At 37.2% G+C, this 17106-nt stretch overlaps 1 protein-coding gene across 22 annotated transcripts in view; it reads right to left on the minus strand.

The window, feature by feature from the left end:
• Positions 1 to 17106, minus strand: part of CADPS2 (calcium dependent secretion activator 2) — a 294545-nt gene that overhangs the window by 170136 nt on the left and 107303 nt on the right. For all 22 annotated transcript variants that reach the window (XM_027679163.1, XM_027679152.1, XM_027679160.1 and 19 more), the window contains exons 4-5: positions 2134 to 2214; positions 123 to 359 (exon numbers count right to left, since the gene is read on the minus strand). In XM_027679163.1, the coding sequence (XP_027534964.1) occupies positions 123 to 359; positions 2134 to 2214 (318 nt within the window). The remainder of the gene's footprint in view (positions 1 to 122; positions 360 to 2133; positions 2215 to 17106) is intronic.

The following is a 17106-nucleotide window of genomic DNA, read 5'->3' on the forward strand; positions in this document are numbered from 1 at the left end:
TTTACTACTTTAACAAAAAATTTTAAAATTACCAAGAAAGGACTAATAAGAAAAAAGTATCAAGACAGAGATATTCTAGCAATTTAAACCATCAACAAGTTTTCTCTGAAATCTGTGATTACCTCTAATGTGAAGGAGAGAACCACATCAGACTTCGACAGCTGAACTTCATTTTCATCTCCTATGTCCAAGAATGCAGAATTCTGTGACCGCTTTAACTTCTGCAGTTTAAATTCTGGCCCACCTTTAGACACTGGCAGACTTTCCAAATTTGCCATCAGCAAATTCACCGAAGACCGCAACTCTTCTATGTACATGTTCTCCATTTCCCTTGTTACAAATTCTGGGAACTTTCTTTCCTTGGAAAATATATTTTAAAAGTTAGGGAGGAAAAAAATTCCCTCATTATACGTCATGTTAATTTACCAATTTGCTTTCAGTTAAGAGACAATAAATAAAAATAAAAGTCATAATCGTGGTGTCTATCTATTTTTATGTCTTCACAACAATAATGGGCAGGCTAATCCTGTCCCATAAATACAGTTAATTTTGACAAGAAGAAATAAACTACAATCGGAACCTCGTGTACCACACCAAATCATTTAACCATAACCCCAGGTTGAAGAACTACACATTAGATATTTTTAATACAAGTGTTTTAAACATAGTAATTGATAATATACCTTCAATGTTACCTTCAAATATTTCATAAATTGACAAAATGATCTGTCCACTAATAATTTTGTTACTTCATCCAGTTCCCATGCTACCAAAAATCAGTCAATCACATTCAAGCTTCTAACACAAAGCTGCTGAACTACAATCATGACAAGAAATTCCTGTCATCGTTTACCTCTATTTTTAATAACTGGTCATTCATTTTGAAAGTAATGTTGAATTATTACACATGGGATTATTTTAAATAATAATCTCTCTTAAACAATAGAAAGAACTTGAAAATCAATTTTTAGATAACAGTATTTAAATATTGTCCGTCTAAGCAAGAAGGAACATACACACAAATATGTATGTATGTATGTATGTATGGCCAGTCTTCGCGAACGAAGATTTTGGGAAAGGTCTTTACCCTTTGAGCCTGCGCAATGGATTTTTTAGGTGAGACACAGTGTGCGCTGAACTGAGCCCACCCTTTAGTCCTAAGGTTCATCTGCCGGGGCCAAGCGAGCTTGGACAATGGCAGTGAGGTCCTCAGGACGTAGGTTTGTTCAGAGTGACCTTCTCTTAGATGGATGGCCTTACAGGGCTGACGAGCTCCGTCTGCCTGGGGGAATTCCCTGACCGGGAATCGAACCCAGGCCGCGACGGTGAGAGCGCCGCATCCTAACCACTAGACCACCAGGGGGCCCCACACAAATATAATGCATATATGAACACATACAGAGCCAGTTTTATGCACAGTTTTCCAAATATTGAACATTGGGTGCTTCGGAGAATGTCATTCAAGATTAAACAAAAACATACATTATTCTAAAATATATGTTTTACATGTAATTGAGAAAAAAAAAAACACTCCCCATGTACTGTCTGCAAAGACAGGCACCTTGCTCCTAAACTAGGCAATTTTTTTCGTTATCTGTTATACGGCATATCATAAAATGTTTTACAGTAAAACCTCTACAGTTGGGGTTTTTTCAATAACAAAGACCAAGCAAGTTGACTGTGACCCAAAATACCTGCAGCAAGTCTGGTGGTCTGGCTCATTATAGCATTACAGTGCCAGTATATTACAGATTGAAAAAGAAAAAAAGAAATAAAAAGTAATTTATAGTTAGAGATTAACAACACAGGACAAGGTTCAAGGTTTTCTAGCAAGAAAAACCCCTTAGGAGTGTTTTTTAAACTGTACCTTATCCTGTGAGGATCATTCAAATAATAGTAAACTAACACAGAAGACGGCTGAGACAGATTGTATTGCTGATATATCTTTCCTCTTTGCTTTCTCCCTACCCCTGCTACACAGATACTCCAGAGCAGAAAGAAATTCATCTGCCAAACTGTTTTCAAAGGATCTGCTTAATTTTAGAATCAGAAACAGGAAGCACACACACTATGGATCATCCCACTCAACCTCATATGAAGATATGTTTTTGGTACGAGAAAGCAACCACTTACCCTTGCCATTTGATCTGCCAATTGTAGTCGACCATCTAGTTCACGTCTGATCTGGGCTGCTTGTTCATCTCCATTATCCAACTTGAGAGAGAACAAAAATAAATCTAACTGTGAGAAATGCACTATATTTTAACTTTATAGCAAGTAATGTAGCTAAAAAACAAAAGAGAAATTAATTTTCTTCTTAAAAGCGGTGAAACATGAAGCAAATAAACAGCTTTGAAACTTACCAAGATGAAAGAAATAAAATGGCCACCAGTTACTCACAGCACTCAGGGTCTCTGAGGGGTAGCCCATGCTCCCTTACATTTTTAATACTCAGGCTATACAGAAGAAGCATTATTTCTTTATGAAAATAGCAGCTAAAACCATTTCTCCATGAAGTAGAAAACTAGAAAAGTAGAAAACAGACTGGCTTAGAAAATGTTTGCAAGGAAATTTATTCTGTGGTACCATGAGTTCCTGTGTAGGCATATATAGGTACAGGGAAAGAAAACTGTGACTGTGTCTTCTGAGAATGGTACTATTTCACTCACATAGATCTTTTCTCCCAGTATTGCCAAACTGCTCACATCAAGATGTATCCAATTTTTGAATTTCCAGTATTGTCATACTTAGGGAATAGTCAGGACTAAACGACCAACTTCCATCAGGGAGGTAAAGGGGAAGGACACATCTCTTCACCTCAGCAGAAAAGCTGTGTCTCAACAAAAGGAGACTCCCCAACTCATTTTTCACCTGTTTACTTGTTAAGGGCAGTGGGGGGGAGTGTAGGTGAAGTGGGGCTTCACCTCAACACATGGACCTACACAGCTGGTTAAGAGGAAAACAGAGTGATGTATCTGGAAAAGACCAGGCACATCTCGCCATCTTACCTGAATAACTGCTGAACAAGGACAAAGATGGAGTTCCTATGGAGGGTTCTCTCTGTCCCTAGGGCTAACCACAGACATGATTTGACATGCTGATATGACCCTAGTGCATGTAGTACACAGCTAAGGTTTAAGGATACCCGAATTGGTCTTTACTAAAAAAACACTTAAATTGATTAGGGGTGTAAAGTGGCAAAACTGGTTGTTTAGTTGAATGAGATCTCCAGCTAATGAATACACAAACAGCTTGGTAAATCATTCATTACATTAAATAAAGTTTTTCAGTGTTTTTTCAGTAAGACTCCTAGTCAGTGCATCAGGCGAAACACATAACACCACCTCCTTTACAATGCTCCTCAACTAAATCTGGTACTTATTGAACCAGAGCACTCATGAAAATTAGGCACTCCAATTAAAAAAAAAAACAAACAAACCAAGAACAATTAAAAATGCACTATCCAGTGTTTACAGGTCAATTACAGCACTATGCTTAATGCAAATCTGACCCCATTTGGCAACAGGATGAAAAGCTTTTCACTGCTAGTACGGAAGCAATGACAGAGCAGGCAATCTGTCACCTGTGCAATCTGGCATGTTACAAGACCCTAGCAGGAACTGATCCAGACTACCAGAAAAAAGAGAACAAAACCTGACGGCATCCCCAAAAGAGGCTCAAGTTTATACCAGCGAGTAGAAGATGGATCATATTCCGGACTGAAAGGTTCTCCCACTAAGTGTGTTCATAAATCTGCTCCTAACTTGACTTTGAGCATAAAGTGTTCTCGATGAAAACAAATGTTTTAGGTTCTCAGAATACAATTACAGTATGCCAGATGAATCCCCAAATTTGTATTCTTCCATTTCTCAACAGATTAAGATGCTGTTTATTGAACTTGTCACAAAGAATATTTCTATTTTCCTTTGTGTTATAACCACATACTTTTGCAATTATTTTTGTTTACTCAGTATGAAAGCCTGTCTAATATGAAAAACAATTTTGTTTTCCTTTTTTGGCTAAGAGAAGGTCAACATTATTGTAATAATATATCCCATGACAGGTAATTGCTTGAAGAATATCTGTTTGAAGGTAATTTCAATGACTGAATTTAGATTTCTGCAAAAAGGAGGCTGTGGGAGAACAGAAAAAAGCTAAAACCTTTTCCTGTGTCAAGGCACAACTTAAATGACTGCCTCCATCAATAATTCATTTGAAGAGGTAAAAGATTTTTCTTAAAAACTGATATTTAGTTATTTTTCCATTTTAAAAATATGTTCATATAAGTTAATGAAGGTGTAACCTAGTTTTGTAAATCCTAGCATTTTTTCCTTAACTCTGCATTGCTATCATCTGTTTGTAATGTATGGCCAGTCTTCGTGAACGAAGATTTTTGGGAAAGGTCTTTTACCTTTCGAGCCTGCACAATGGATTTTTTTAGGTGAGACACAGCAAGTGCTGAACTGAGCCCACCCTTTAATCCTAAGGTTCATCTGCCGGGGCCAAGCGAGCTTGGACAATGGCAGTGAGGTCCTCAGGACAATGGCAGTGAGGTCCTCAGGACAATGGCAGTGAGGTCCTCAGGACGTAGGTTTGTTTAGAGTGACCTCCTCTTAGATGGATGGCCTTACAGGGCTGACGAGCTCCATCTGCCCAGGGGAGTATCCCTGACCGGGAATCGAACCCGGGCCGCGGCAGTGAGAGCGCCGCATCCTGTACTCAAGTACTTAAAACCGTGATTTCCCTACTTACTTATTTTAAAACTTCAACCTTCTTCCTGAAATACTTATACATTTTAATGGTCTTATTAATGTATGTATGCAATGATGTTTTGTAAAGTATGGAAAGAAGCTGAAGAGGTGAACAGCAAAGAATGTTACTTTACTTATAGAAAAGAGCCAAGGTAATAATTATTGGTAGGTCATTCACATCTGTCCCAACAGGAAGTAAAGCTGCCGATATTAGTATTTTTGCAGTAAGCAAAATGAAGTGACAACGAGAAAAACAGTAACTTTGATATCCTATTCGATGCAAGATCATTCTACCTGTTTTTATTCTAAACTCAACACAATACACGAAAAAATAACTTTACAAGCAAAATAGCTAGTGATTATGAATGCACACTCAATTTTTGTATCTACTGAATACAAAGTGACAACAGCAGAAAGATTGAGTAGATTCTGAAAATACAGGTGGTATTTGAAATTTTTGAGTTGTGTCCACTTTATTACATAGGGAGACACTTAATAGAACCCATCACGTGGGTGGGGAGAGGTGACAATCATTAACATAAGTATACTCTTTTCCATCTCCCTGAAACAACATCTCAGCCTTGGCCATATTGACCAACATAACTGGTCTACTCTGGCCTCCAATCGGGAGGCCTGGAGACACACCATCTATAACGCAGCTGTCTCCTTTGAGAATGCACGCAGGATCACTCTCAAGGAGAAAAGACAACGCAGAAAGAACCGTGTCTTGCGGAATATACCATCTAAAGAGTCTTTCTGCTGTGCCTTTTTGCAACTGGATATGCCTATCTCGTATTGGCCTTATTAGCCACCAGCGTGCTTTTAACAAATGTGGATAGAGCCTTCCTTAATCTTCGTTCGCGAAGCCTAGCCATGAACCCTTTTCCATAATTCCTTATTTGTGGATCAAACCCATACTCAAGTCATCTCTGGATACTAAGCTATGAGAAGTAATTACTGATGTAATTTTCAAACTGTTAAATAAAATCTAGAAAAGTGTATGAGAATATGCATAGAAATTAATATAAATGTAACATTGCAGAATAGCAACTCAGATTCTTCTCAGTATTGCAATTGAAATTTGGTTAAAAGAAATCACTAATCTAAAAGGACTTAAAACTGAGGCAAAGGTTTGTTTGGGTTTTTTTTTAAGAATAATTGGCATTTATATGGCATCACATAATGCTTCCCAGCTTTAAATATCAAGTCACGTTTTTTAAAAGTTACAGCCTTAGAGACTATTGTAAAACAGAGTACATATAAATTCCATTAAAAAAAAAAATTCAGCTTGCTGTGATAGTAATTATACATCACAGCTATTCACTGATTGCACCAACATTAGAGACGCTTTTCATGTCACTTAAACCTCACATAATGAATTAGTTTGTATTTTAGCAGCAGGGAACCTCACTACAGAACCCTCTACAGACACCAGAGACATATTTTCAGTACATAAGACACATTAGAAGTCCTGACCAAACCAACCAATGTTTCCCCTAAATGCCATACATATGGGCCCCCAAACTTGTAAAACCTAGGCAAAGACACAGACTCCCCTTTTGAGGACCAGTTAATTCAGAAGAAAAATTCCCAGCTGAGGAGAAGTATGAGTAAGACAGTTGTGCCACTGGTGCCCTTTCTTTTTGCAAAGATGATTATTTGGATTTTTAAAGCTTCTTCAGAAAAATCAGTAGTTAGGAGTGACTACACTTGGGTGAATAAGAAGTCACTTTTGATTAAAAAGAAGTGACAGCTCACCATAATTTTTTTTCTCAAATGGTGTCACATAAAAACAGCTTTCTAAAGCTCCCAGCATCAGACATCAAGCTATTAATTAAAAAATGTTTTTACTCCTTAATGTTTGAAGTTGCCTTTATTTTTTCTCACTCTGAAACAGGCAATCATCTTTAGAGATGGACTTGGGAACATCCTCAATATGCAAGTTGTCCAACAATTCATATTAAGAGGATTTCAGTTGCTAACATAAGTGTCAACTTCTGAAAGATAGACTGAGGGTTTCTACTCCAAATTTCTGCTTTAATGTTTCAACCAAAATAGTCCTCTGTTTCTAAAGAGAATAGGGTAGACAATACACTGCTTTATCCATAATAAGAAAAGTGGTGACCATCTTGTCAAAGAGCTCTAGCACAATCTTGCTTTGAAGTAAGCATATGAAATATAGCAGGATCCCATCTGTGAAAACCAGCTCAACTCTGTACAACTTATGAACCTTTGAAAAATCACTTTTGCAGCAGTCAGGCTACAAACAGCCACTACCAGAGGCTAAATCAAACTCTGCATTTAGATTCATCTTCAGGTAGTGATGCTCTCTGTCTTGAATATGTATGAAGTCTGTGTTCAGATTATCTGCTCATTAAATAAAGATTATAAGCTTATCAGAGTTAAAAATCACTATTTGGATCAACAACGTGCTATCTTTCTTGACAAACAGTTGTTTAGTTTGTATGCCTGAATAGCACAGAAGAGAAATATGTCTAAATAAATGAATGTTTCTATATTTTAACAGGTTGGAAAAGACTGCATACTTTGTGATTCCTATGTAAATATTTTTTTTTCTTGAAATTACTTAAAAGGCTGTAACATAGCAGCGTATTTTGGTGCAAAAGAAAAATGCTACACAGGAAAAAAATCTGGTTAATGTGCAAGAGCAACTTAAGGTAAAAAATGTATTAATGCTGCCAAGAGGTGCTACTCATCTATGTTACTCTACATACAAAGTAAATCAGATACATTATGCCCATGAAACAAGACCAGTTTGTGTACAGATGAGTACAGCCACTTTTTGCCACATATAACCAAGTCCAGGCCCTGCTGAGCTGTGAAGCTGTTTGTGGATGCCCATGTTAGGCAACCTGTACGGTCCATCCCTGACTACTGCCAGGGTAAAAACTGTCAACAAAAATCAAATGGAATAAAAGACTTGGATTTAAACCATCAAGATAGTTCAACAGTGAAAAAACCGGATTTCTGGAAGCAACTAATGGCATCCAGCAGCAAGGCTGAAGAGGCCAGAGAAATTCTGGTGCTCAATTTTGGCTGTCAATCAAGTAAGCAGAAAGGAGGTAGTAGGTGTAGCAGACGCAAATACTGGCAGTTTTCAGACCATTGTCATTGCTACTCTTATCTCTGACTCAAAAACAAGGAGTTTTGCTTCAGACAGACCTGATGCCTCTTAGAACTGCAGGATTTGTTCCTGTGCTTATCTTCATACAGGCGGAGTTGCTCGAAAGGAGCAGACTGGGAAGAGATTAAAGGTGTCTGCAGCGTCAAGGAGCCACTGTGCACTGAACACAAACAGCCTGCGGAGATTCCCGATGTTTCCCATGCTTGTGAACTGAGATTAGCAGCTAAATATGTAAAAGTGGAAGGATCAACAAATTCCAAGTCAGGCCAAAAACTGAGCACCAAACTCCAGTCTACTACTGCAATCACTTTTGGACATGAATTCAACAGGACTTAACTTCTGAAGGACAAGACTGTGCTGGAAGTAAATGGCTTCCACTTCCTACAGGAGGGAAAAGAGATTTAATTAAAGGGCAAGATGTGTGGAGCTTTCTGAATGGCTGCTGTTGGACCTTTTCATAAACCTCCTCCCTCTTGTCTCACAGCAAGAAAGACATAGCTGTAAAAGTAAAGAAAATGTCATCACTCCTCTATTTCAGAGGAAGCTATGCCATTAACTTCAGTTAAGATATTTTCTCCTCCTTGTGTATAGATTATACAGAGGATTCATTCAGACTCATAAAAGATCAATAAAATGGTATTTAAAAACTCCCACATGCTCTCTGTGCCTGTAAAGTCTCTATCACGTATCACACAAATGGCTACGCTGATGGATGATCCAGCCTGTGTGGTGGTGAAATCCTGTGGATTTCTTACAGAAGTCTGCAAGAGAAAAATTTTAAAAACTCAGTTCCTAAATTTTACTGGTCCCAACTCACTCCTTTTCCCAGTCAACACACACAAAACTCATCTGGCAAATAAACTCAGAAATGTGTTTTTGAATAGGCGCAACCCAAAATCAAAGTGAAAAATATGAGCAAGGATATCAGAGGGAGAAAATCCCTTAATAGTTAAAAAAAAGAGGGAAAACAGGCACCTATTTTTGAAATTCTTTCTCTTGTGAAATAGCAGTATACATGTTTTCAGATAATTCTATGTCAAAACATAAACTCAACAACCACTCAGCATTTATACTTCCTGGAGCAAGTAGACTTATAAAAGCTAACAGGTCCAAAACCAATATGAGGTGTTTGAAAAACTATTGACAACGCACCATCAAGCCTCACAGGATTTTTCTATCGATTTTGCTCTAGCAAAGCACAAGACTGCCTCTCAAACAACTGGCCAAGCTGATTACTCAGTTTTCCTGCAACACAGTGCCCACAAGGAGCTCAAGCATCTGTTGAAATTAGTTTTAATACAAAGTCTTACTGACTGCTATTTTTTTCTCTCTTTTTTTTTTGGAGGGGGGAGTGTAAGCAGCAGTTTTATAATAATATAAATATTGAAATTAGGATGGAGAGAAAGCAATTAGCATATCACTTGCTCTGTAGTCAATATTGTTAAAAAACAGCAATAATGCAGGTAAGGAGAAAGGCCAGTCAACAGTCAAACACTCTACACTGGCTTCAATTGGATAAAAAATAAAATCCAATCAAATTGATGTTTTCAAAAGCTGTGCCTGACTACCTTCGATAAGTCCATGAGATATAAGACTTCATTCAGAATTTTTTTACTGGCTCGATACTACCCAAAAAGCTCAAAAAAATCATGGACAATCTCAGATGGTAGGAGATTCTGTTCTCTGAAATATGTTTATAAAGTTCTGGACCTGTTTATGTGATTTCAATATTGATTTGTATATGTATGACTGATTAAGTGGCAAAAGATATCACATCAATTGCTTATACTTATCAATTACACTTATTATATACTGATTTGTAAAACACAGTTATATTATAAAAATATTAAAACCATCCCAAAATTTAGAGTAAAAATTATAATAACTAATTAAATAGATTAAAAAGGTAATTAAAATTTTCCAAAAAATACACTGAAAACTTTTTTAAAATGTAGAATTTTTTTTTTTTTATCAACCATTGGATGGACACTTTGGTAGTTTCCAAAATAATCAAAGCTGAGACTTTTACATGGCTTTTCCTTACATTCAAGATTTGAAAACAAATAAGTGCAGTTTTGGGAGTTTCGGCACTGGTTGAAATGTTTCCCACAACTCATTTTATTCAGGGACTTCCAATACCAAACTCCCAAGTAAAACCTAAACTAAGACTTGAAAATAAACAGGAAAGGAAGCATATACAGTATTCAAGTTAATCACAATGTATGCAATGGGAATAGCTAAAAATTTTTATTAAATCCACTCCACACAGTACATATACATAGGTCAAACTTTGACTGCACTTGGCCAACACTGTTAAGTGGTAAGACATTTGAAGAATTATATACACACCACCTATTAATGAGAAAATCTCTAGCAAGAAACAGTTTATTTAATACTATGATGTGCAGATGTACAATGCAACTTCTGTCAATGACTGCTTCCCTATCAATCATCTTTCATATTTGACTCCTATTAACCTTTTAGAGAAACTGTAAGTTAAAAGCCTTTTATTAACAGCAAACTTGATTAACTTTGCCAGGCAACCTCAGCCAATAGGGTATGTCCCAAATGGCAGAGAATCATCCAGTCTTTACAAAGAGATTCATAGGGTTGTTAAAATATAACGTGTATCCTCTACTTAATATTACCATTACTGAGGAAAATTGAAAAATAAATTAAATGTTCTAAATTTATCCTAGACCAAATTAAAACGTAATCTTCAATATTTTATTACATATTTTAACCTATTGACTCTAACTGATATTCTGTGAAGAGGACACTTGGAAAATTAACACAAATGTCCTTGCACAGTTAAGAATGAGGTTTTTGTTGGTATATTTGGATTTTAACAGACCCCATCATCATTTTTATCCACATGAGCTGAGGACAGAGTAGGGCTTCCCAACCAGGATTTTCACTAATTTACAGGCATGGTCCTTTACACAACAAAGTCATATCATTGCTTTGCATCAACTGCCCAAATAAAACATTTCTTTCCTTTTACTTTATACCACTGAAATTAATAGAACTGAAGTTAAAATTGGTGTTCTGATAACCTAAATTCCAAGACTTGAGATGTTTCTCGTCTTGAACAAATCTTGACAAGTAGTATATAAACACACGAATAGAATTCAATAATGCACACAAATCACCTTTGTGCCTAGGTATTTGGATGATAACATTTGAAGAAAGTCTGCTCAGTCCTCATATTTGCAAAAGAAATCACCATCTCCATATTGACTTTGCTACTAGTTTTTCCTCTGACTTAAGGTAAAGATAAAAGTTGAGGCTTTATTTGGTTCATAGAAGCCATTAATTATGCAATATGGGGTTTCAGTGAAAAACAAACTCTGACCTAGATACAGATATTTTAAATATTTATTTATTCACAGCAGTCTGTTTAGGCAACAAGGAGAGAAAAATCAGACAGCATGTACTTAGACACTTAATGCTTTGTCTTTAGCTAGCATTTCTGTAAGTATTACAGACTCTTTACATAGTCCTGGAATCATTATATTACTTGGACATTACTACCAGCAGATTCTGAAAGGGGGAAAAAAATCAAATAAAAACAAATATAAAAAAGAAAATTCCAACATTAAACTCCCCTTGAATTTTATTTTATTCACTACTTAAATGGCATTTCAGTTCATGTTCATTTTGATACACTATCCCAAGCTTGTCCATAAATGCTATGATCATGGTACTCTTCTGACTTTCTCTACAGTAAAGGGAATAAAGTAAAGATGTATCAATTTTATAAACTGCATAAACATGTATATATATATATATATATGTATATACACACACTGATTGGAATATTGACCAAGAACAGTTTCGCCTCCTTTTCTGCAACAGGCTCTTCACTCTTGCTTAGTTTCCTTGAACTTTCACTTCAAATTGTTTTTGTAGCAGAGGCTCTTTTCTATAAAGCTTAAAGCCAATACTGCAAACCATGCCTGCTCCAGTTCTGGTTTTAGCTGTAGCCCAAATTGTCTGCATAACTCAGCTACAACTCCTTTGTTACACAAATGGTTGCACCTACTCAAACAAATACAAAAGAAGTCTATTGGCAATTTAAGTATCCCTCCAGTTGTACATATCTGAGGGCCACTGTGGACAGTGAAAATAGTGTACATGCAACCCTTCGCATAATTCTTGCTTGTTTGCTGTCAAAGAGTGGGATATATCCCACAGCATTTATTTTGACACATGCTTAGAAGTAAAATGGCTATTGATTTCCTGAGCACTATATTTGTGCACTCTTCACTATGTAAGCCATTAAGATTTAAATAACAAAATTAAAAGCAATTAAATTTCTTTATCCTACTTGTACCTGCATCGTATTTATAAATTGTTCAAAATAAAAGGTCCAATAAGAATCTATTTAATGTCAATGCAAGCCAAGAACTTTGGCTTTCCTAAGGAAACAATGGGTAGAGATGCAATAAAGCCTGCATGAAACGAGACAGATTATTTGTTTTAAAGCTTAAAAGCCTTTGCAAACACTTGAAAGAAACTGAAACTAGGGAACTAAGAGAACATCTAGTTTAGAGAAGCCATTCCACTTCTTATAAATCAGCTTATAAGAATTAAAAACCCCCACACTATAAATCATACTTTATTCTAAATTTCTCACTTTACAAACTACCTCTTATTTTTTTCATTTTTTTATTGCTATTCTTCAAGTAATAAAATACACTAATAATACATAATTACTATTTCATCCCTCAAATTTTAAAGGAAATACCTTCCTTTTGTCTCTCTGGATTATACCTTGCAGGCAACAGACATTAGAAACACCCTGTTAGATCAGACGAAAAGTCCATACAGACCAGAACTGTGGGTGTGACAGTGACAGCAGAGGAGGTTATTTGGGTAAAATCCTGAGGCCTGGCTGTTCTCCAAAGTGAACATCTCTAATGATAGTTGTGGAGCCCGAGGAAGTGTGTGGGATGTTAGAAGGTATACCTGGGCCAAGTCCTATTAATACCAAATTATGGACCTGTTCTCCAGGAATATGTCCAAACCCTTTTGAATCTCCTGTAGCTGTCTGCCCTCATCACTACCCATGACAAATGGTTCTAGAAGTTCTCCAAAAGCCATATACAGAAGCATTGCGTCCATTTTCAGTATCACAGAAACTTCCCTGAGTGTCACAGGTTTCTAGTGCTGTGGCATTTATTGAATGAAGGTACACATTCACTTTGGACCTACCTTCATAACTTTGTAAACCTCGACCATACTCCTTCCCATCAACCTTCTCATGTCCAGACTGAAGAGCTCCAGCCCTTTTAGTCTCTCTGCAAAAGGGCACTGTTCCATGGTTTTTAATGTCACCCTCTAGCCCTCACTGACCTCCCCTACATTCCTCAGAGAGGGAGACCAAAGTTGCACATAATACTCAATGTATGGGCATAAGAAGGTTATATACAGCAGCAGAACAATGCTACTGTTGTACACAGAACTAATTATTTCACCACAGGGAACTCCAAGTGTCTGTCTGAGTTGTAACTGCCCATGCTCAGTTCAGCATCCTGTGGACATGCACTGGTTTATTTCTCCTCTGATGTATCACCTTACATTTAGCTACATTAGAGCTACATTACATCACACCTGTCACACTTTCACCCATGCAGTTTTGTGAGGTCCTCCTGGAGTTCCCTGCAACTCAAGCAACATTAGGGTAGCCATAACAGTTTCATATTGTCATTCATATAATTTAGAAATTTCCCCTTACACTGCCTTCTCCAGGATATATATATACGCTGAATAAACATGCAACACTTCTAAACAGAGCGAAACAGACAGAAACAACACTTAAACTCTCTAGGAACCAATCAAAAGGAAGACAAAATAAAGTTTTCCCCAAAACCTCCTTCGAAAATAAAAAGACTGCACCATAAAAATACCAATATCTCAACTTGGAAATTTACAACAGAATTTGTCATTCAGAAAAAAGTGTCATGGGCTGATGAGGAGTCAGACCACTGGATGTTTAGCACTGTTTTTAAATAACAAGTATTACCATTAAACTGTAGAATAGGATGTGATTAGAATCACATTAGGATTCAAATGAGTGGATCAGTAGTGGATTATAGAGGAGAAAAAGACGTTAGAAAGGTCAGAAGTGTCAGTGCAAACAATGGAATTTTCTGCCTCTTGTTCTCTTGGCATTTGCAATGACTGCACAGACCAATTGACAAAACCCAAGTCTGCCCTTCTTACTTGTTGAAACTACAGTGTTTGCCCACCTCTGCTGGACAGGATGAAAACCAAGGAAAGCACATTGTGTTGAGACAGAAGGAAGGAGAATAATTGCAGGCTCTTACTATTTACAGATTTAATCACTATAAATTTTAAGAATATGTTCCACAGATCAATCCAGGACATGGATGCAAAGCATCAATTTTTATTACCAGAAATAGAAAAATTAAGATCTGTAGTATGTCATCCTGTAAACATATTTTGTCTAACTGTATCTTGGTTTTCACATCTGCTTACTGGAGTTCAGGGATACTGTCAAGACACTCATCATAGCACTGTCTTCCACACTGCAGAGGTCAAACTCTTCAGTTGTTGCTAATATGAAAATGCCTTCCATCCCAACTTTGCCATCACAAAATTATGAATACCCACACACAAAACAGTTTAACCTTTACTTTTTTTTTTTTTTTTTACTCAAGCCTTTGTCTTGCTATTTGTATGGATGTTCTTCCTACAGCTAGGCAGGGCAAAAAGCTTCAGAGCTATTCATAGTACCTATTGAACCATCCAAATAAAGTATCTTTTAAGTCAGAAAGGTAAGGTCCCTAGGTAATCAATGAAGAGACAGAGAAGCCTCCAGAGTTATTTAAAACACTTAAGCAGTTATCTATACGCCTACCATGAATACTGTGGAAGTCCCAACTGCACTGGTAATCTCTGGTGAGTATGATGATCAAAGAAATGGGTGTTCTTATTCTCTCTCTCACCTTCCCCCAGACCCTGCTGAAATAGATACTGGCTGTCACCTTCAGTACAAGGTGGTTTCAAATTCTGCCTAGGGAATACCCTCCCACACCCACCCTAAGCAGGAAGTGATGGGCCTGAAATGAGTTATGACTCATGTCCTCATCCTCCTTAGAAAAAGTCTTCCACCCTCCTCCTCTCCCACCACCTGCACAAAGATTACCACAGTGAAGACAACCAAAAAATTAGCTTGAAAACCTTGTTGGTATGTGCATAATAATATCCTAAAGGGGCTCACAGTGTTTTCTATTTTCCTAAAGTTATCTTTGCTTCAGAGGGAAATCCCCTCTCCTTTTACTTACCCTCCTCATTCTCAAAAATTATTATGCATAATGTTTTCTTGCCTTATTAATCAGTGTTAAGATTGTCTTTGGAGTGTTGAAACCAAAGGTAATACATGCAATTAGGGGAATAAATGTTAATGAGCAAAAGCACCTTGAATGCCATGTCAATATTTTTTCCAAATAATTATATGTGGCTGACTTAACTAGACAGAATTCAGATTGACAGCTTTTTCTAAATATGAAAGTGGAGAAGCTAGAAGATAACAGAAATGGAATCTCATATTCTCCCTTTCTGTTCAATTCTATTGCATCAGCTGGAGAATGCTCTGTATTGCCACCTGTTTCCAGAAGTCAGTGATATTAACGCTGTGTAGATACCTATCCACAAATATAAAACCCCTAAATAGTTCAGTAAGGACTGAAAAATAGATTTAATCCAGAGGTTAATGTATAAGAAGGCAAGCTTCATCTATAGATTTGTGTTGTACTGTGAAAATCTGACTTCCTTATCTATAAAGGTTCTAATCTATGGAGTAAGGTCCAAAAGAAAACAGTTTATGGCTCTTCAATCTAATAACCCAGTTTAAAATCCTTCATGTTAGGTTATCAATCCTGTCCACAAACATGTCTGTGCTTTCTTGTCAAGTTGGATGTGCCACTCTGGGTCATCTTTGTTGTCAGAGTCTTACAGTCACCTTGGATCTCCTCAAGGTCATGTCACTGATGCAGTTACAAGCATCAAGGGGCAGTAGGTGGAAGGTTAGAAGGGCCTCAGGAATCTCTCTGCAACATCACAGATCCAGGTAGAACACAGTGCAGAGGTCACACATCACAGGCTAGAAGCAAGTATAAAGGTCTGGCCAGATGTGTGCTTTTGTCCTAGACAGGGTGGAGTCAACAGACAACACTTTTCACTTCATCTTTTCCCTGGTCTCACTCCCATGATCTGAAGTGTCCAACATGCACTCTTCCCACAAGAACAACTGCAGAGAGGCACGGATCCATTCTCCTGTTGCTAGAAGTTACAAGCTTCCAGCTTCTATCCTTCCAGAAACATGGAAACTCCCAACATTAAACAGGTGTGAAAACTAGTTACAGAAAGTCTGTTATCCACCTGTAAAACAAAATAGTTGCTCTGGTATGGTAAAACTGGAATACTGTTCAGACAAGGAGGGATAGGTGTTTCAGGTAAGATCCTTCTGTCTTCAGTCTCCTGAGAAAAGACACAGTATGGGGAGGACTGTGCCAGATTGACTGGAACATGATTTATAGAGCTCCTTGGAATAAAACAAAGCTTCTCCAGAAATTGTGTAAACCTTTGGAGGCTCTCTCAGGCATGGCTCAGTGCTATTTTCCATCATTTATGGGCAGTCCTAGTGTTCCAACATTAAAAAAGGTTGGCAGTGCATGGTCAGTTAGGAAAACAGTTTATTCAGAGGTGACAGAGGGAGTGACTCTTCCCTTACTTCATTTGCAAAGGGATATTTCTCCTACCATAGCCCCAGAGTGATTACCATACAATGGTTCCTTTCAACATCAGCTAGAAGTCAACATTTCTACTAAATATGTAGCCTCAATTTTATATCAGATTTTTCCTGTTTATACTAAAATGTCTGGAAGTCAATTTATTTATCCGCTATCTCAAGAAACAGATTCCCATAGAGAATACAAAGTACAGAGGAATCCTATTCTTACTCTCCTTTTACTTTTTCTTAGCAGGCTGTAAACTTTCAGAGGGTGCAAATTATTCTTTCTTATCTCTATGCCTGTTACTGACCAAAAAAAAGGTTATTTCCATTGGCCTGAGAATTTTTCATGCCTGTAGCAGAAAACTAAAATGAAAATAATCTACCTACCTGTAGAAGACCTAGAGAGAGAGAAACAGGCACTTCCTTGTAAACACTTAAGAAGTCTG

The sequence above is a fragment of the Neopelma chrysocephalum genome, unplaced genomic scaffold (genome assembly GCF_003984885.1).
Source record: "Neopelma chrysocephalum unplaced genomic scaffold, ASM398488v2 Primary Assembly neopelma1_45, whole genome shotgun sequence".
In the NCBI taxonomy this organism is placed as follows: Eukaryota; Metazoa; Chordata; class Aves; order Passeriformes; family Pipridae; genus Neopelma; species Neopelma chrysocephalum.